The 22,621-nt window shown below is 38.6% G+C and overlaps 1 protein-coding gene across 1 annotated transcript in view; it reads left to right on the forward strand.

The window, feature by feature from the left end:
• tmem132e (transmembrane protein 132E) overlaps positions 1 to 22,621 on the forward strand; it is a 120,188-nt gene that overhangs the window by 54,975 nt on the left and 42,592 nt on the right. Inside the window, exons 4-5 of the mRNA XM_046039884.1 lie at positions 6,449 to 6,641; positions 18,327 to 18,470. Of these exons, the coding sequence (XP_045895840.1) occupies positions 6,449 to 6,641; positions 18,327 to 18,470 (337 nt within the window). The remainder of the gene's footprint in view (positions 1 to 6,448; positions 6,642 to 18,326; positions 18,471 to 22,621) is intronic.

The raw sequence follows: 22,621 nt of genomic DNA on the forward strand, positions 1-22,621 counted from the left end.
TGACTGTTTCCACAGTCAGTCAGAGTCAGTGTTCAATCGCGGGAAATGTAAAGGGCTGCAGCGGCTCACTTCAAAGAAGCTCAGTCACAGAGCCGTAGCGTAAGACTTTGACAGGCGGAAGGAAAAGTAGTTATGAACAGAGTATAATTAGACCATCCTGGTGACAGGAAGATACTTATGAGAAAACACACACTCACTCCAAATTACTGAGTTTAGATATTGATTCTTTTAAATGATTATCTATCCTAGAGCAGGAAACATTGGTATCAGAAATATTGATACTTTAGGATTGATTCGCACATCACTACCCAACATTGCTAAATGCTGAAGGCAAGTGGACTAGACTATGTCTAAAGTAAAAAAAAATACATCTGGCATCACCACTAAAGCTTTCTTATTTGCGCAATTTATATTGTTTCCTTCTCACATTTTAAGTATGTGCAGCAGCACAACACTGTCTACACATGACATGTAGCATGAGCAGCACATTAGCGAAGCAGCAGCTTTGTCTATAAATAGCCATTATACACACACATTACACACTAACCGATAAGTACATACATTTCAAATGCTTGTGAGGTGGACATCTGAAAAAACTATGTAGACACATGGTAAGACTCTGAGTTTTGGCTAAGCCCATAAATACATGTTGATTTGACAGAAATGTAAAAGCAACTATTTGGGATTTTAAGAGTAGTTATGTACTGTGTCTTCACAAACAATGGTTTATCCATCTGCCCAGTTCACCTTTGCTATGTCGCAGGTTTGCCAAGTATAATAAGTGGTCACAGGTTTTTATATAGGTTGCTGTGATGACTCTTAGAAGCTACGCACAAACACTGCTGTTGTTCACCAGAAAAATAGTTTCACACAAATTGTAGTTTTTACACTGAATGAATTACAAAACGATATATACAATATGTTCAGTGGTGAACTTTAGTGGTGCTGTGAGTTAGGTTTTTTCATGTTGGCCAGAAATAGGCTAGCTGTCTCCTCCAGTCTTTATGCTAAGCTAGGCTAACTAAAATCAGCTGTACTCAACATAGAATTTATATTGATGTCATTTTCGGTAAGAAAGCAAATACTACAAAATGTTGAGCTACTTTAAATTCTTACTTTATACAATAAAACGTCAGTGCTCTTGACATTAGCCTGTAATATAGACTTAAAGGTTAAGTGTGTAAGTTCAAGTTTATTTATATAGCACATTTAAAAACAACCCTAGCTGACCAAAGTGCTTTCCACAATAGACAACAGATATACATGACAACAGTAGAAAAAGTAAAAAATAAAATAAATATCACTTCTCAACTCTGTTTGAAGGCCAATGAATAAAGATAGGTCTTTAGCAAGGATTTAGTAAGATTTAGTGGCATCTAGCGGTGAGGTTTATTTCAACCAACTTTCCAGTCTACCACTGCCCCCTGCCCTTCCAAAGAGCTTAGGACAGCTATGGTAGCTGACACAGCACAAAAGATGTAGTCTTCTGAGACAGCAGAGAGTAGCCAGTAAAGAAATGAGGTTTCTTTAGGTAGATGTATTAAGAAATTATATTTACTTAATTATTTAGTAAAACCATATTTTATTGTGACTTGGCCACTGACAGGCAATATGGAAAATGTAAGCCAAGAGTGTCTAACATTGTCACTGTTTTTGCACCCCAGTCCACTATAAACCACATATTAAAGTTTATACAAACACTGACAAAGGAAACACATTAATTCTCTCTGTAATTATGGATCCAATATTATGTCCTATATTCTCACCCACCATCTAATGGTTAAAAACTTTTGCCAACCCCTGCGGTATATTATTACTACTACTTCTTCTTCGAACGTACGTACGTATTCAATGTAGCGATGAGTGTCAACACTGCCTGAGTTCTACCTGAAGTAGAACAAGAAGAACGTAGTGACGAAACGCGCTCTGTAGTGCTGTTTGTCCATTTTCAGCTACTGTAGAAACATGACGATGCAACATGGCGACATCCATGGAAGGGGGGACCTGCGGTTATGTAGATATAAATGTCTTATTCTAATTTAAGAAAAACATAACAATTTATTATGTAGGGTCTTTATACACCACTGAAAAAAAATAGTTATGGATCTTTTGTTGCATTTCTGTCACTAGATTCTCAGAAATATTACACACTGAACCTTTAAGCATGGACCATACTAAACCCTCTGTTCACCATCTCTGTTCTTCTGCTGTTGTAACTCTGCCCTGCAGTGCTTTGATCCAATGAACTCTCCCTGTTAATCAGTTCAAACAGTCCTGTGATCAAAGAATGAAGTCCCCCTGAGCTCTGAAAAAGCCCCAAGCTACAGCTTTTAAAATATATACTTTGTGCTATACAGGCAGTACATCATTAACTTAATGGAAACAAGGCCAGACTTTCTTGAGCCATGTTTACTACCGTCCTCTGGTATGAAATTACTCTAAGTTTTCACCGCCCACTACTTTTAAAAAATGTTTTTAAGTTGAATTTTGTTTGTCCATAATATATTCTTTTTTTCTATTAGGTGTTATTAAAGCTGGAAGATTTCATGATACAACAATAACATTAAATATTTAGATTGTTCATTTTAATAATGAAAGATAATAGAAAGCACAGTACAAGAAAGCTCACCATAACATTTCCCTCTTCATTTCCTTTTTATCCCCTCTGAAACCTTGGTAACCGGACTCAAGTGACATTAATTAGCTAACACTTACATAATTTAGTATTTTGAATTGAAGATTACCCCATAATCTATTTGAGACATTGTAAGGGATATATAATAAGACATGGCAGCTAGAGCAGTAGCGATACAAACACTAAACTAAAAATTGTCATGGATTTAGTTATTCTTTAGTTATCTCAGTCTTTCATCCCTCACATGAGCCATTAAGTGGCAGGACAGAGATCCAAAGTGAAATGTGAAGCTTGCATTGTAATACTCTGCAGTCACAATACATATACAGATGATGTAAGGAGATACAAACATAAAGAAGAAAATCAATAACAGGTTCTGATAAGGGCATGTGCCAACAGACAGTGACGTGAAATTTCCTAAAATCCGCTCTTCAGAGTCAGAAGTCAAAATGTCAAGAGTAACTGTAGCTCATAGAACACAATATGAAGAAGAAATGTCTTTCTTCTTTTGCTTTTCCTGCTGCTTTCATTTTTACAATTTACTCTTCACTGATGAAAAAGCATGCCCTCTAACCCAAATCAGTGTATTGCGAACATAATTTTTCCTTCCCTCCAGCATGGTGGCAGTCGACACTGTATTGAGCGGCTGTACCAGTGGGCCATATTGATGACAGCTTTAGTGTGTCACAGACAGATGGGGGTGTTTGTTTTCAGTGAGTGATGTCGAGACAAATAGGCTGAGATCTCATCACGATGTTCCTGAGAGGAACCTTTTGTGGGAGGGGGCTCGTACAGATAGTTTGATCCAGCTTTCATTAAAAGGCTCTCAGACTGAATGGCAGGATAGGTCTCTGCTTTTGTGAAGGACAGACAACGAGCGCCTAACTCTCTGCTGAAGGTGAGGTTTGGGTGGGATGATTCTTGTCACGGGCAGAGAGAGATTTAATTTGCCCCTTCACCACAAGTGAGACAGTTTCATGTTAGGCTTGTTAAACCTGAGGATTACAAGCCCCACAAGACGGATTTTCATAACAGAAGCTCTGTTATCGCAGCAACATCACTGGTAGGTTTGCAATATAAAAACGGAGATCTCAGCTGAAGTCTTTGGTGTCTTCACACAGCAGAGAAATGCAAAAGAGAGAGTGCTCAAATATTTCATTTGCATGGCCATCAGAACAATCCTGTTACCTACCAAAATGCTATTGATTGGTCAGAAGCAAATCTGCAGCCACTGCAATCATGGTTATTTGAAAGTGAGAGGCAGAACCAAATTTGCAATCTCCTTGCACAAGCTCTGCACTTACATCTGAAGATGGAAGAAGAAGGCTGGCCAGCAAGATTAGTGAGTGGTGATTGTTTATTGACAAGACCTGCACATTATTTTTATTCAGAGACAATCACTGATTAATTCATAGCATATGATAACTCCATATAATTAAGCAGGAATGCCATTATTGAACTGCCACTTCTCATCAGTTTTAATGCTGTTCACAACAGCCCCGTGCATAAGTAGAAACATATAGTAAAAGTCTAAAGTCAGATTAACTTTTTCCACTGAAGCACTTAATTATAAACCGAGATCTCTGACATGAGGCTTTACCAGGTATGGCTAAGCTTTGCCAAATACATTTTGGAGGAAATATGATTGCTGTCTGGATTACATTCACAGAAAAACGTTTTCCAAACCAGGAAGCGTGACATTCTTATACAGTATAAAAGTCATACAGCACAAACGTCAAGAGGTGGCCGGGCTGGATGGTGGGGTGTACAGAGCACAGGACTTTGAAACCAAAATCTGATAATGCTGTCATACATTAAACATTACATTACAACATCCATTTAATTTATAAAGTGTTGTTAGATGTGACAAATGTTAGAAATGACCTAAAGGTAAATGGTGGACGTAACCATAAAAACCTTTGTAATGCTTTAATTGCCAGGAGGGATATTGTAAGACAAATAATTCAGTACATGGACAGTGAATGTTTCACAGATGGTTTGACAAAACAAAATAAAATATAGACAGGGTTGAGAAAATAATGTTTAGCAGTCGAGCCCCAGTGGTTATTTTGTTCAATTTGAGGCTGTTACGACGGTTGTGTCCAAGGCATGAAATTGAAATGGCGACCACCAATGGTAGTAAAACACAGGGAGGGTCCCAAGCCTGAGTTCAGACCGACCTCAGTGGAAGACGACAAGATTCAAGATGGTTGTAACTTGAAAAATTAGATGAAGAGACATATTAGCTTGATGCGTAATTACTTACATTCAAGTAGGGCTCAATTCAGGTGCCTAAAAATCCTTTTCGTTTTACAGAAGGAACATTTTGTATTCAGGGTTTGTAACCAGAAGAAAACTACAAATAATTTATAAAGGGATATGGCACTAAAGGATTAAACTGCAGCATGAGATAATGGATCATATTGTAATATGTTTTTGCAGAGTTTCAGCTTCTTCACCTTGACTTCATTTAATCAAGAAAGATCTGAACCGAAACTACTTATCATAATGGCTGGACAACAAAATTATATTAACCAAAACCGTTAATAGTAATTGATTGTCTCTTTACAGCTTTTGTGTTAATATCAAAACCTGAATATGAATTGCTTTTGCTGCTTATTTTTCATTTTAAGCTATTAAATTAAATTTATATGCATAAAGCATGGTTACATTTCAAAGGGGAAGTCTGTTGTCCAGTCGTGAAGCTTCAGGTTGTAAACAGCACACTATGACCTTTAACATCCTATAGTATGTTAAGTGTCTTGTGTCTGTCAGATCTGTTTGAAAGCTACCGGACTGTAAGAGCTGTTTAGACTGATGTTAACTCAATGAAATGTTATGATGGGGCCTTTTCAGGTTAAAAGGCCAATGAACAAGTCTGAAAACTTATGTGAGCTTTGCTAAATGCAGAATATTGATTACACGCCACTGGAAGCCAAAAGCTAGATTCTGGCTTTTATTCTAAAATAATCTCGGGACAGATATTGATTCATTCTTCCAACCAGGTCTTTGAAAGTCTTGAGACTAAGAAGTACTTACAATACAAGGTAATAAAGCCATGATGTCATTTTCTGAAAGTGATTTAATAAATATGCATTATTACATGCTGTCCTTGTATTTTTATTTCGTGTTTCACCAAAAGGCGTTCCTTTAGATATGCAGATTTAGAAGATGACTTTGAACAAAGAACAAATACTATAATACATAATCTGACAAGTATCTACTCAGCTCTAAAGATTTTGCAGTGCTTCACATGTTGAAGTCTTAATGAATACATTATTTCTTATTTCAACTCATGAATAACTTAAGGAAACCTTTTTTTCTCTCTCTCTCTTTATTTAAAAGGGACAGTGTACATTAACGAACATAAGGACAATGCCCAAATGTGAATGAGCCAGATTTAGCCATACAGACTAATTTTCATCTGGAGTCCCTGGCAGGTTGATGTTATAAGAACATTAAAACATGGCATACAGACAACATTAAAAAAACAAAACAAAACATGCACTTAAAATCCTAAGCAAACAACACAGAAGCATGGATAAAACATTAAAACACGAATTACATAAGCACAGACAAAATCAGACAAGCACAAATAATATGACACTTAGAATACCTCGACATGTGAGAACAGGAATATATAAAAACAATTAATTAAAGAAAATAACTGTTTAAATTAAAAACCGTCATCCAGGCAAAAATTTCTTTACCACAAATGAATGCATTGCAAGAATTGATGAATATGTTTCTGTAACTGATATTTGGCCTTTAATTTTGACTATGTTTTTTGTGTGTTTTTATATGGTCTGGCAGGGATGTCTTGGGCAATGTCGAGGTGATGCAGTTGGATTTCGAGATGGAGAACTTCACCAGCCTCTCGGTGACCAGAAGGATCAACTGGAACATTGACTACAAGGGGCAGAACCCGCTTCCTGATTCAGAGAAGGTGGTGACGGAGTTGACGGTAGTGCAGCGAGATATTCAAGCCATCATCCCTCTGGCCATGGTGAGTGAGAATGGCCAGATTAATATGGATTTGATTGTTAAGGCAAATTATTTAAAATTATCATTATCTAAAGTTATCTGACCATCTCAGGTATTTAATCATGTTAAGCTTTGTTAAACAAACCAAAACAAAAGAAGTGAAATCCATCCATTTACATTTTACCTTAAGCTTTCACAGTGTAAAATAGATTATCATTGAGCTGCCATAGTGTATCATGACATATTTTGCTGTGGAAGCAATCGGTAGATCTGATCTCATAAAAGCATTGTTCCTTGTGAAATACTACACCACCCATTGTGCACACAAAAGTTTATTATACGTGGTTTGTTTTTTTTAAAGCTTCAAACTCCTTTATGACTCTGACAATTACTCAGTAGTATGGAAAAATGTTAGTCTGTAAATCAAGGCTGATTATTATTTTTATATATACCGCGTTTTCATATATATTACAGCTGCACAGTTCACACTTATCCTACTATAGGCATAAACTAAATGATAGCTTGGGTTGTATTGGACAGCTGGCATACTTATATCAAGCTATATATATTGGTTAACTGTCCTTCAAAGAACCCATGAATGGGGCTATGTTCTGATCCTGTGGATCAGCTCAGGACATCCTAATAGTCCGGATAACTCATTGAGTTTGTGTAGATTGTGATTTAAAATGTGAATTTGTGATTGAGACAATCCCAGCTGAGGGTGAAAGGCGGGGTACACCCTGGACAGGTCGCCAGTCCATCGCAGGGCACAACGAAGAATATAAAACATAAAACAAGTCAATGTACAAATAAAGGAAAAATACATTACTTATCACATATTGCTTTATAATTAATAATTTAAACGTTAACAAGTTGATATACAAATAATGTAAAAATAATATATGCATCACACAGTGAAAGCTTTTTTGTGGAAATGTGAGAAATGAGATAAACCAGGAACAGACTCTGTAAGACTGATCTCCTCTGGTAGATTATTCCAGAGTGTAGGGGCCCTGACAACAAAGGCCCTGTCTTCTTTGGTTTTTAGCCTGGACCTCGGAATCGCAAGCAACACCAGCTCATGCCTGGCCTCTAAATCAAAAGAAACAGGCAGCCAGTGCAAGGAAGGCTAAAACGGGGGTGACATGTACGCATTTTTTGCAGCAAGTTTAAAGTCGAACTGCAGCATTTTGGACTAATTATAGGCGATGAATTAATTTCAGACTGAGATAGGTACATTAAATAGAGAGTTAAAAGAGTCGAGGCGTGAGGAGATGAAGGCATAGCTAAGTTTCTCCAGATCTGTGGCTAAAATAAAAGACTTAACCATGGCTGTATTTATCAAATGATAAAAATATAACAGGAAAACTTTCTTTACTAGTTAGTTTGTAATTAAATCAGCTACTAACATTGGTTGCACCACAGTTACTTAGGGCAGAACCTAATTAGTTTGGATGTAAAGTTGCAGTTAAGGCAAGTGGTCTATCAGCAATCAAAAGATAAGAGTTCCATCATGGTTACTGTGCACATTAGCTTTCTGACTGGCATGAGCCACTTGTCATCATAGCACATTGTAGTAAGCTGGATCAATATTGAAAAATCATATCAATAAATTAGGTTTCTACTGGATTACTGTGTTGCAAAATGACATGAATGAAACATGATGCTTTGTAGCAGAAAAACTGCTGTTTTACCATTAATAAGTATAATTCTGTGACATTTTTAGAATTATACCTACCCTGGGGCATGTGTAACTATTTAGTTGTTACTTTATTCATGTTATCTCCGTGGTGCAACCGCTTTTATTTTAATAATGCATGCAAGTCACAACTTAGTAATAATTTAAGCCATAACTAGGCTAAGTTTGAACTTACACACAGCTGTTGCAACAGGCTGCAAAAATCCTTGAGGGCCACTTGTATATACACTAAAAATATAGCTTTAAATGTCTTTATTCATGACAGCAAGGGAATAGTTTTGGTCTCAACATTGGTAGAGAAGCGCTGGCAGGGCGCTAAGGAGTGCTGGGATGAAGCACTTGTGAGGTGAGAAAGAAAAACGCTACATGGACACAAGCCCTAAGGCAACTGTTTCAAAATTGAAGGCTACATTTATTAATCAGAGCGCTTACATAAGAACGTAGCACTCAGAGCACTAAATATTTTTTGATTTTATGAATGATTCACTGTCAAAATCAGCAGGGGGAGGTATATAGAAACAGCTGGCTTGGCTTGCTGCTCTCTCTCTGCATCTCTCTCTCTCAAATTCAAATTCAAATTAGCTTTATTGGCATGAATGTATAACAACAATATTGCCAAATCATCATACAAACTACATAAGAATGATCAACCCCATACATTTCTTTAAACAAGTAATTAAAGCCTAAAGTAATGAAAGTGTGTGTGTGAAATTTTTTTTAAATATATTCTAATAAAAAATAAAATAAATAAATAAAACAGTAAGCGTGTGTGTGTGAGTCTCTCTCTCTCTCTCTCTCTCTCTCTCTCTCTCTCTCTCTCTCTCTCTCAGAGCGCTGTCCATGGTTCTGAAATAACAGCTAAGCAATAGTCACATGTATCTCAACCAATAATCTGACATAGCCTCTGGTAGGTCACATCTGAGTTATTTAATATGACGTCACTCGCAGGATAATGCAAATGAGTTTGCTCAAATATTGGTAGGGACGTGCACTGCACATGTATATAAGTAAGGATCATATACAGACAGGTAAATTGTCATTACAAATAAATCTAATCAACACCTACACTTTCTGCAATGATTTTCTAATTGTTAAGAAAGTCAACTAATCCCAGAACAATTAAGTGTCTATTACTTTTTTAATCGGGGCTCTTCTCCTTGCCTCGTGAAATGTGGCAATTAGTGAAGGTAGCAAACAGATTATGGGAACAAAGGGAAATTAATCAAGCAAGCGATGCCGAGTACCTCTGGCTATGCCTTGCTTGCCTACTTCCTCTCTTGTGGTGTTGCTTCACTTACTCACGGAAATCCAGTGACATAAGTCCACATCCTCATGATATTTGTTCATTAAAATTTAGTGAGCACGGTAAATAATATAGAAGGCCGGATGCAAGTGGCCGGTAGAAGTACATGTCTGGCAGTAGCTGAAGGAGACAGCACATTGCAGTGGTCATGGTGGGCTAAGGTTATCATTGCAGCTCTGAGATTTCAACTGTAGGTAGTGTTGTAGTCAAGACCGCCCAAACCGAGACCAAGTCAAGTCCAAGACAAGAGTTTATAGAAACTAAGACAAGACCAAGACTTTTAGGGGCCGAGACCAAGACAGAGTCAAGACTAAGACCAGTTCCCCACATTGCATAACACACAATAAAATGTGGAACGAGATCATAGGTGGGCGGCACTGTCGCCTCACAGCAAGAAGGTCGTGGGATCGAACCCTGGTTGCCCCGGCCTTTCTGTGTGGAGTTTGCATGTTCTCCGCGTGGGTTCTCTCTGGGTGCTCCGGCTTCCTCCCACCATCCAAAGACATGCAAGCTAGGTTAATTGATGTGTCTAAAATTTTCCTTAGGTGTGAGTGTGAGCGGTTGTTTGTCTATGTGTGGCCCGGCAATGGACTGGCGTGTACCCCGCCTTTTGCCCTATGTAGCTGGGATTGGCTCCAGCCCCCCCGCGACCCTGTACGCAGGATAAGCGGTTGACGATGGATGGATGGATGGATGGAGATCATAGGTACTTCTCAAACTAATCTGAAAGATCCACATTACCATTAAAATACCCACATATAAACACTAAAAGCTGAAATCAACATAAGCATTCTGGGGAGGGGTGACAGTCGTTAACAGAAACAATACTTTTTTTAAGTAGGGTTATTGGTTGCATTTGTAGAAATACATTTTACATCCAGTCAAAGTTAGGAAGTTAACAAATAAATTAGACAAAGCACAAGCTATTTATTGATATTCCCAAAGTAATGGTCTTGAAATAAAATCCTGAGTCCTAAATGTTCAAGAGCGAGACAAGACAGAGTACAAATGCGGTCGAGTCCGAGACGAGATCAAGACCATCAAAAAGTGGTCTTAAGACCGGTCTCGAGACCTAACCAGTTTTGAGTACTACAACACTAGTATTTGGTCTGTAGCACTTTCGCTGTTGTCTACTGTAGGTCATAAAATACATAATTTTACTAACAATATAAAACCTCTATCTCTGAGTAAACCAAAAAATCTAGAAAGTATGATGCTTCTGCCAGGACAATAAATCTTGGTTATCTGTTATGTTTGCATAAATACAACTGCACATCACCTAAAGCTCCAATAAATATACTTGAGCTGCAGTTATGACTTTGTGTACTGTACATCTGTTCAAACATAAGGTTCACTTCATAACTCCAATCCCCTTAAAATTTGGGATCAGCATGCATCTTGTACCCAGATGTGTTTAGCTGCGTTGCAAAATAATATTTCTGCCTGTGTGACTTTCCCTTGTAAAATTTACATTGTGAAGCAAGATGGCAGGAACTATTGGTGCCTTTTCCACAGCTGTCTGCCACCTCTGCACTCTATATTACATGGTAGATAAATCTTTGGGTAAGTGGTTATGTTGCTGTGTGATTTTAATGCTTTTTAGCTGCACCCTGCTCATGTTATTACAAGATAGAACAATAAAACGGGACTTAACGTGTTGTAATCTTTAACATTTTTAGTTAACAGTGAATTTCAAGGACAGCAGTCTTGTCATTAAAAAGATCACTTGGCTACATTTGTTTTGAAATGGAAAGAAAGGAAAATGATCTGTAACACACTAACACTAAGCCTAGTCAGGCTTGATCAATGCAGCAAGTTTTCACGCTCTGGGAATCCGTATGCTTCCAATTAGTCACTGACATTGTTTAATGATATAAATAGTCAGAATTTACTTCAAAACCAAATTTGAGACCATCTCAGTTCAACTCTGTCTACTCATTACTCGCTCTAAGTTGGGATGCTGACATGTGGTGAGAAAGAGAGGAATTCTCAGACTAACCATAAAGACATTACTCGTTAGGTAACATTATTTGATTTTTATAATCTGAGGGAGTCCTGCAGGTAGGTCATCCATGGTTGCCTTGAAAGATGTGTTGTGGAGACTAATTGGATTGTAAATTATATCAAAAGAAAAAGCAGACATTTCAGTTCCCCCATTAAGAGAAGTGACACAGTTAAATAATGGTAACGCCCATGATGCATGATTGATTAACTGAAAACAGGTGGTCTTATCAGAGCAAACGGAACAGACCAACTTCATCATTATGGCAGGTTGTTAATGGGATGGTGTGTAATGACAAGTCGGTCTGTTGTACAGTCAAAAAGTTAAGAAATTACTTCAATGACCCTTCTACGCTCAGTTTAAATTATCAAAGTATATTTAATTATAATTTATAATCATACTGAGTTGTATCAAATTAATGTAATTAATGTAAAGATCAGGTTGGGGAAAATACCATGAATTAATACTTTCTTCTGAATGTCTGTGAAGGTTCTCAGTCATCCAGATCATAGTTATCCTACGGAGGTTGAGGTCAAGGGCAACTGGACTTGGTAGAAGATATTGGAAGACGTTTCTTCCCTCATCCAAGAGACTTCTTCAGTTCTGACTGACTGGTAGGGAAACTCAGCTATTTAACCCATGGGACCGTTAGCTAGGATCGTCGATACTGCTGGTTTGTTGGTGTTCCTGGCTTTGGTAATGACAGTCGTCATGGTCATTGGAGCCACCCATGGCCAAGTCTGAACGACCATCGTTGGCATCTTCACCTGAGGCCAAGAGGAAATGCTTGTTTAGTTTCCTGGGAAGTGATGAAAGGACAGCATTGTAAGTGGGGGGTGGCGTAGACCCCCTCCTCTGTTCAATGGCAGCCTCTCAACCCGGGTGTAAATGGCTTCCCTGACACCTCTTTCAAACCATACGTCTTCTGTCTAAAATGTGCTTGTGTTCCACCCACTGGAACACAAGTTTGAGGTCATGAGAACCTTGCACCACAGAGCGGACAACATACCAACAACTGCCAAAGCCAGAGAGAATGAACAGAACCACCTGAAGGGGGCACTTACAGCCTGTGGAAACCCTAAATGGACCTTTGTGAAAACAGCCACAAAATCCAGGAAGAAGACCAACACTACAGGGGATGAGAAGAAGAAGGTCAAACGCAACAACATTGTGATTCCATACGTGTCTGGAGTATCAGAGAAACTCAGGAGGATTTTCAGCCAACAGCACATCCCTGTGTTTTTTAAACCCAAGAACACACTAAGACAGATACTGGTATACCCCAAAGACCGCACACCCAAACACAAGAAAAGCAATCTGGTGTATGCGATACAATGCAGTGAGGAATGCACAGAACTGTACATTGGAGGAAACTACACAAACGCATGGCTCAACACAGAAGAGCCAACTCCTCAGATCAAGACTCAGCAGTTGATTTTACATCTGAAGGATAAAGGACACTCGTTTGAGGATCACCAGGTGCACAATTTAGACAGAGAAGATGTATGGTTTGAAAGAGTTGTCAGGTAAGCCATTTACACCCGGATTAAGAAGCCGTCACTGAACAGAGGAGGGGGTCTACGCCAACACTTATCCCCCACTTATCCCCCCACTTTCAATGCTGTCCTTTCATCACTTCCCAGGAAACTAAACAAGCATTTCCTCTTGGTCTCAGGTAAAGATGGCAACGATGGTCGTTCAGACTTCTGCCATGGGTGTGGCTCTAATGACCATGACGACTGTCGTTACCAAACCCAGGAACACTTACGAACCAGCGGTATTGATGATCCTTGCTAACGATCCCATGGGTTAAATAGCTGAGTTTCCCTACCAGTCAGTCAGAACTGAAGAAGTCTCTTGGATGAGGGACGAAACATCTTCTAGTATCTTCTACCAAGTCCAGTTGCCCTTGACCTCAACCTTCGTTGGATTTCTTCTGAATATATAATTTATTTTTATTCATGACTGTGTTTCAACCCACTAGAGCTCATTCTGACATAACATTACTGTTATCACTGTTAATAACTAACAGAGTGACTTCAATATTACCCAGAGCCGGGTTCAATCCCCCACTGTGACCCATCCACCAATGTGTCCCTGAGCAAGACACTTAACCCCTAGTTGCTCCAGAGGCGTGCGACCTGTATAGCAATTGTAAGTCGCTAAGTGAAGCTAAGTTACCGATATCTAGGAAAAACTGAATACAGACCGTGGCTTTTGTGTTTTGCTTTGTTGCAGTTGTTTGTTTTGAACAAGCCAGTTATGTTTAACCTCTCGCAAATTGTGCTTTGAAGAGCCCTCATGGCTGTTTTAGTGTGGTGACTTTGATTAATTGTTAAATGGAAGAACAGTAATTGTTGCATTGTTGGCAATGAAAGTTGAGTTTCCAGTCTAGATTTGACCCTGCAGCAGGTACCTATCTCTTCACCCTTCACAAGAACACAGTACAGCACTGAAATACAAAAGTTATGTTTTTATGTTTAACATCAGAATGTGCTGTAATTAGCACAGAGAACATGGCCACTGTGTATTAATCAAATCAGCCAATATGTCTCTGGGGCTTTCTAGCACGTCCGTGCTGCTCCGGTCAAGGAAAAGCATTTAAAAGAGACAAGAATCAGGTCCGAAGAAAAACACTAACAGAGTAACAAAATACTGTCTCTGAAAATCTCAGAAACTGCTGATGTAAGAGGTGGGAGGTGGTTCTGTATCCAAAATTCAAAAATTATGCATTTTGTGTAACAACGCAAGAGAGATGAAGGTCAATGGTGGACTCCAACTGAAACTTTTGACAGTGTGAAGGAGATAGAAAGGGAATTAAGGGGAGCTGATAAAATGAAAGAGAATGAAGATGAGGGTTTTTATGGTTGGCAGAGCACAGATTGTGTGCCAACTACAGTTGACCTGCAGCAGATAAGGAGAGGAAGGAGGAAGAGAAGGGTGGAATTACTTGTGAATTTACAATGTGAAAGGAGAAACAATACCAGAATGGTAAGGTTAAACCAACCCTGAGGCTTATTACACAGCTTAGGCCACTATTAACACAAAGTCACCAAAGCCATCTTTCACAGGACATCTATTAACTGCTCTGTGCTATACCAGATGTTAAAAAAAAAAAATATTTTGTGTCATACAAGCACCGTTGCTTGAAGTCACGCATTACATTTTTACATGTGTGTATTTGTGCATTCCTAATGACACACATCTGGTAAAATGGCTTGTTTACATTGTTCAAAAGCAGGTCGATTGGTAGAAGTCTTACACACTAGGTAACCTCGCTTCAGTGCTCGTTAAACCAAGACCTTGTGGGCAATTCCGACAAGGCTCCACAGTAATTGATTATATTTAATGGGATGACGATAAGCACAAGCAAATTATTATCTATCTGTAGATCTGTATCCATCCGTAAATACAGTTTAGACAAAAAGGGAGTCATTTTTTGGTCTAATAAACCAACAAATGATGTGAATGAGTGAATCAGAGATTACACACATAAACACACACACAAATAAAGTAAAAGCAGAAAAATCTAATCATTATGACAATTTTGCCAATATAGAAATTAAAAAATATATATAATACTCTATATTTGTGTGTGTGTATGTGTGTGTGTATATAAAATATATATATTTTTAATAATATTCATTATTTTGTATTGCAGTGCTAAATACATTCAATATAGCTAAACTAAACCAATTTAGTTCAGTATGGTACTGAAATTACAACATTTTTGTATTACCATTAAACAGAGTATCCAATAACTGTTTTGCTGCTTCATGCAGAACATAGTAATTAAGTGAAATGATAGCTCTGTGCAGTGATGACTGATTTTTGTTCTGAATTCAGGTAAGCATAATGAGTGCTCCCAAAGCAGTACACATGTAATTGTAAAGTGTCTTGTGTAGTGTAATATTTACCAGATGCCAAAACAGCAAGCAGAGCTTAGGGATGATGTCTTTCAATTAGGATTTCGCCCCAGAGTCCAGTCAATTATCCACAGAGGTCTGCTGTGCTTTGCGTTCCATAAATTGGCCACGTTTCATAAACTAAAAAGGAAAAAAACTAAAAACAAATCTGCTCTGCCTAACTTTAGTAACAAAAACATTTTAAAGTGAAACCAATTATTGGAAATAAAAGACTGAAAATATTAATTCGGACAAAATAAAGTTGTGGGTCATATGATAAGCATGAAGCGCATTGATTCCGTCATGTTTCAGACCACTTCCAAGGATTCACAAAATTTACATTGTTATACACCAACATAATAAGGGACTTGTGATGGTCTAATTGGACTTACAACTGAAAGAAGCTCTGTTGGACTTATGATAGAGGTTTATAAAGCTTTTTAAGTATGAAGAGGAGAACACCACTGACAAAGACAGGAGAAACAAATAAAAACACCGAGGGAAACAGAGCCATGATAACATGCAAACTAGGGAGAGAAAGAGAGAGGCTGAATCTCCATGTGGGGGGTGGGGGGGACTAAGATCAAGATCAACGACTGGATGAGGCACTGACAGCCAGGATAGAGAGGTCCCAGGGCGGCCGATTGTCCAGTACAGAGAAGCCGGAGTGCAACAGAGGAGAAGGAGGAGAAGGCTAGGGAGAGTGAGGGAAGGGGAGGTTAGAGGGTTTTGGCGGTGTTTGGTATCAGATTGGCAGCTTTTAGGGCACATATACAAAAAAAGTTTGCAGTCTGCTAATGTTGATTTCTGCCACCAGGTCAGCATTGATAGCCTACAGTTAATTTTCAGGCCAGTTACATGAATGAAAATAATAGCATAATCATCTGCTTATAGTGATCAATTTGACCCCGACAGATCTGATCACAGTTAGAGGTATCCACTGTAATTGCAATCCTATTTATATCACTTGTCATTGTGAAATATATACTGTAAATATACTGGGACAGGAAGCTTTAGGAAACTAAAATGAAAGATATTTGTGGCTCCAGCTGAATTGAAAACAACTGTGAAGTCCATGGTAAATGGCTCTACTGATAATTGCCTCTGTTATTACCAATTATATTGATATAGATTTAGCTTCACATGTGGGTTTCTGTTTGTATATGTATTTGCTCTATGCTCTTATGCTCAGTCTTTCTCCTTTTTGTATATGTGGCGTCAGCCAGGTCTCCCATGTATTTGACCTCAAAGGCACTAACCTGATGAAATAAAATAATGGTTTCATGTTCTTTATATCCTCTCCACATCTTTGCACCTTAGTGCAGTAATATCACTCTTAGAGGTAAAGTCATGCCTAAGGACAGCTGAGTCTGTGTGTGGATATTCCCTCAATGAATAAACAATCCAAGTATCATTCTTTGTGCTCTAGACCCTTATTAAGACTCTAAGATAAATGTCGGGCAGAAATTTAAATATGCTATTTTTGATTTTAAAAAATTTACATGGTCTCAGGCTCTCTCCTGGGCAAGTCGTACACCGCAAATGAGAAAACGTGTTACCCTCTTGCAGCTTACATGTTTTGCAAAGAAAATAATGAATTGATTCAAAATTCAACCGAAGGCCTGGTGTGTACTTTAATTGGCTGTTCGGATTCAAAACAGAAATGCAGATGGGGTGACAATGTTGGTCTTGTTTGTGGCTAATTTATCAGAATTCAAGGATTAGTTTTATCATTGCATACAACTAGCTGGATTTATCACCATTTAATCACTTTTGATATTCAGAAGTTTTAACTATATAGAAAAACAGAGCAGCAATATGACGTACATTCTGTCTATGAACTCCAGCATAATTGGATAATATGTTAGTGTGGGCTTTTTTTTCCATGCATAGTTTTCCTAGTTCAAGATTTCTTTATATATTAGTTTCCATGAACATTTGAATTACAAAAACCCCAAACTGATTAGTAGCAGTTAGGCTATTATAGAGAGATCCATTAATATTAGCAACTGAATTTGCAAAATGATTCCAATTAAATTTATAATACTGCTTCCTGAGTGGAGTGATAAGCAAAACATGGGTAATGGAGGTGTGCTAAGCATACATGGTTGAGTTTGAATGAAAAAAATAGATGAAATCATGAGAAAGAACACTTTTAGGTATGTTTTGGTCATACTTTCTTATATTAACATTTTTAACAGTCTTACACATTATGGTGACAGCAGTACTTCCTGTTGCATTTTTTTGGACTCGTGCACTTCAGTGAATCATTTTTGATGAGAGGCATCCATCCCTAATGAGATTCCTGCTGTGACAAAAACCATCTCTTTTAACATCCAAGTCATATTTCCACTTCTGTGCTCAAGCTTAAGTAGGACAATGTGTAATCAGATCCCGTGCATCAGTACAGAAAATGTCGTGTCTTTTATGTAGCCTGAAATTTAAGCTTGATGCTGTGATTTACCTAGCAGGACTACATAAAACCAAATGTGTTTTCTAAAGTGATAGATTATTACTTTTCTTCGATTTCTGTCCTTTTCATCCCCATTTCAGTTACTTCCAGTTGTTCACTAGAAGAACAGCATACTTGAAATGAAAATGTCAGTTGATGAAATCCAATGAAAGACATCTTAGTAAAATGAGTTCTTGTCTGCCACTGAGAGTATCACCTGGGAGACAAAGGAGCCCAGTTGATAATGGTTTTAAATGTGGACATCAGTAATGCTGATGAAACATCAAGAAAATGACTCTACCTCTCACTGTTTCATGAATATCATGTCTATTTTTTCTCACCGTAGGACACTGAGATTATCAACACGGCCATTCTGACCGGACGCACTGTGGCCATTCCTGTCAAGATGGTCTCCATAGAGATGAATGGAGCAGTCACTGATGTCTCAGCCTTTGTGCAGTGCAAATCCTCCAATGAAGACATTGTTAAGGTACAGTAAACCCGATTTCCTCAGTCTCTGTATCTGTCAGAATGGTCTACATAGAGATGAATGGAGCAGTCACTGACATCTCAGCCTTTTGTGCAGTGAAAGTCATCCAATGAAGACATTGTTAAGGTACGGTAAACCAGATTTCCTTAATCTTTGTATCTGGGGGAAGATGTCAATTTAGAAAATGTAATCCCTTTACTCTTCCACTAATAGTAGGGAGTGGCCCACCACCACAGTCACATCAGGAAAGCATAAAAACTTCATTTTGGGCTGCTCCATATGTACTTGTTATTTGATTCTTGCCTGATGCTTTAGATAAAGTCAACTGATGTTCATAAAACTCATGTACATCAATATGGTAACAGTGGAGCTGTAAATGCTCCATTATATGCTTTTTGAAGCACCACACCTACTGCTTGTCAAAGAAACCCCTTGTTCAGATACATTTGCTCATCTCTTGTTGTTCACCTAAGTGTGATAGCTGCAGGCAGAGATATAATACCAGCGTCCCGGGATGCAAGGAACAATCACTGCTCAAGCTCACAGGGAATGCAAGCTGAGAGTACAATATCAAGTCTCATTTGTTGATTAAATAAATTAAAGTGGGATCTCACAACTTGCAGAGCACATTAGAGGCTGTGATTACACCCTTATTATTTTCTCCAGTCAATTATGATCATAATAGATTGCAGTATAGGCAGATTGCATAATTGTATAGGCAGTACAGTGAAGTGTTGTCGTGCTGTTTTGCACTGTTGTTCATATTGAAAGTGATGGTGTAGTGGGAGATGTGACCATAGATGAAGTAAACAGCCTATGCCATGTCATTAAATTCAAATATACAAAAGTACAGACAGTACAGACTACCTCTTTCCTCCCCTCAGGTTTCCTCTTTCCCTTTTGATAAATTGGGTTTCAAGAAAATGAAGGGATCAAATAAAGAGAGAAGAGGTGTAATGAAAGGTTTACAGAATGTATGCGTGGACAAAACGTCTGCATAAACTGGCAAGTTAGCACCAAACAAAGTACCCAAAAAACACCATTTTGAGTCCACATCTCAAAGAATAACTTGCTACTGTGCAGGTGCTCCAGTCCCATGTTATGAGCAACATGGGCTTCATGATGATATGTGACCAAACCCAAACTGATTGCATTTAATTTCATGTGCACATGGATAGTTTTTAGAAACTACAGTTAGATTCTTAAATTTCAAAAAACAGTTACTGTAAGTTTTAGTTTGAGGTCATGTACGTCATGTTCAACTGTTCATACGAAGTTATTTCCTCAACATTCACTTGGTATTGGACACAAGCTTTTGTTGCACAAAGGCTGACAACCGCAGCATGATGACAGATGTTGATTGTGCATTGTATCTGCTGCTGTATACCCCGTTGTCCAAGCATGTATTTTGTGAACAAATAAATTCTACCAGTGGCAAGATGTTCCAAAGTGTAAGCCATCTCACCCTACAGGATGTTTTAACCTACCGCCCTGGATAGAGATGGATTTAACCAGGGAATCTGGCAGGGAATGATGGCAGTATTTTTCTTAAACCAGTTTATATTTTATCTTCTTTCTCCAACTCTGTCTCCCTCTCATGTAAAGGTTGCACGGCTATTGAAAAACTGAGTACTGTAACAGCTACATGTGAATACACTTCACTCAGTGGGGAACAGCCATCAGAGAGAGGGAGGCCAGACGTGACTTGCAGTATGATCAACTTTGACTTGTCAGGCTTGTGAATTGTCTCCCAGTAACAGAAATCTTTGAATTGGACCACATTAATTTCTTATATTTGAAGAATACTGAATCCAGTCTGTGCCCGAAAAGCCTTTTGTTCACTGAATAGTAAAACTATCATCTCAGGTCAGACTAATGAAATTCTCCTTCTCAAGGTCAGGTGAGGCAGGTTTGATTGTCGATTTTACAGACTGGGGCCATGAAGCCATAAAGCTGAATCAGATACTGACTTCAATCATATTCATTGTAACTGGCCAGTATCTGTTCTTATTAAAGGGCCAGTATCTGTCCAATATATTTTCACTCTGATATACTGGACTAATGCTAATGTTCGCTGCCTCACATGGTTAACGTGTATACAAATTGGACTGAAGAAATAGATTCTGATGCCTGTGGGAGAGCAAATTAAAGTATGAATTAATCTCATAGCAAAGTTCAGATCAATGAGTTTCCTGTATAGATTTGTTTCTTTAAGGTGGGAGGGGTTCCATTTGTGGTGTATTGTATTGTACTCTCAATAGAAAACAACAGGTGTTGCGTTGGGATGGCCGGCCTCAGCAAGTCCGTTTATCATTTTTCAGTATCCATTAAAGACAAAGCGCTGGGCCATGGGATATCGAGTGGGCTTACTCCAGTGCCACTGCCACTGAACATTCAAGGCTAATTTAAATTGAGCTCTTCAGGCCCAGGAAATACAAGAGTCATGACAGTTCAATAAAATGTCCCCACGAATACAGAAATAAATGATTCACAGTGATCTCCACAAATGTAGAAAACTCCATTACTTTGTTGTTGTTGTTGTTGTTTTTTTATACCACACACATTACTGTCATGCCAAAAGTCACGTCGATCTATTCTAATCAGATTGACTTGTTTTAGTTGCGGCATGCTGGTTGCTTGTTGTTTTTTTCTTATTCTGAGCACTACAGATGATTGGTGCAAAATGCATATACTACAAAGCTTTCCAGTACCTTGTCACATCTCCTGCTAGCCTCGTGACTTGAGACTGCAACTCAAACAGCATTTAAACTAAAATTATTTTCAAGACTTCCTCCCTGAATAAAGCTTTATTTTCAGCCCAGCATCCTTCTCATTTGGATGTTTGCCAACCCACAGGCGGTTGTATTATTTTTTCCAACGTTGAGAGTAAAAATAGGTGAGAGGCTGTCATTTTTCTTTACTGGGACTTTTATTTATTTCTTTAGTTCTTACTTCTTCGGAAATAACTAAGCTGCAGTGCGCATAAAGAGCCTATAGCAGATAAGCCAATCATGTGTGGGCACAGTTGTGTGTGTGTGTGTGTGTGTGTGTGTGTGTGTGTGTGTGTGCGAGCGTGAGCGCATGAAAAATTACTAAGGCAACCTAGTTGTACAAGGTGGGAAAGGATAGAAAAAAGAATGTGTAGCATGTCGGAGGGTAGGGGCGACATGCCGGCCATCATAAGCAATTGAAACCAACCTCTATGCCCCTGCTGATCATTCTCTCCCCTGGCATTGTGAGTCATATAACCCATCTGAAGGATTTGTGATAAGACCTTGTGTCTGCACACCACATTTCATGCCTGTGGTCATCCTGCACACATATGGCTGAAGGCTCCTTCCTCACTGCCTCACTTGCATATTAGTGTGACACACATACGTTTAGCACAGCTCAAAATTTTGCATCGAAAAGACAAGAAATTAGCTAATAACACTAGTGACAGCTCTGTGCTTAAACATCCTTGCAGCTTAGGATGGAAGTGGTTTTAATGATTGCTTTAAGTTGCAGCAATAGCTGTGCATGTGAATATGCTCAGATTTGATATGATTCCTTGTAGTAAATATGTACAACCCTAATTCTAAAGGGTCAGCTTACCATAACATACTAACATACTTTCTCACTTACCTGGTGGTTTCTAGCCAGTCAGATACATAATATTGCCAAACCTATGTGGACACACTTTAGTCCACATTTTAGTTTGGGGCTGTTTTTTGTGGCTTGGGCTGGACCACTTAGTTCCCAAGGATCATTTTTAATAGTGTACTTGTACTTCCAACTTTGTGGCAACATTTCAGAGAGGCCCTTTCCTGTTTCAACATGACAATGTCCCTGTGTGCAAAGCCAGGTCCATGAAGAAATTGTTTTCTCAGTTTATTGTGGAAAGACCTGACTGTCCTGCACAGAGCCCTGACCCCATTCACAGCCTTTCGGATAAACTGGAACGCAGACTGAAAGCCAGGCATCATCGCCCAACGTCAGAGGCCAACCTCACTAATGCTCTTGTGGTTGGACTGGGACAAATCACTATAACGAGGTTCCAAAATCTGGTGGAATGCATTCCCACAAGATGTTCAACGATCTGTCATAGTTTAAGTCAATCTTTTATTTGCTGAGGTTTTGAGATATCTGTCTTTGACAGTTCTAACTCCACC

Source organism: Micropterus dolomieu, linkage group LG23, assembly GCF_021292245.1.
Source record: "Micropterus dolomieu isolate WLL.071019.BEF.003 ecotype Adirondacks linkage group LG23, ASM2129224v1, whole genome shotgun sequence".
In the NCBI taxonomy this organism is placed as follows: domain Eukaryota; kingdom Metazoa; phylum Chordata; class Actinopteri; order Centrarchiformes; family Centrarchidae; genus Micropterus; species Micropterus dolomieu.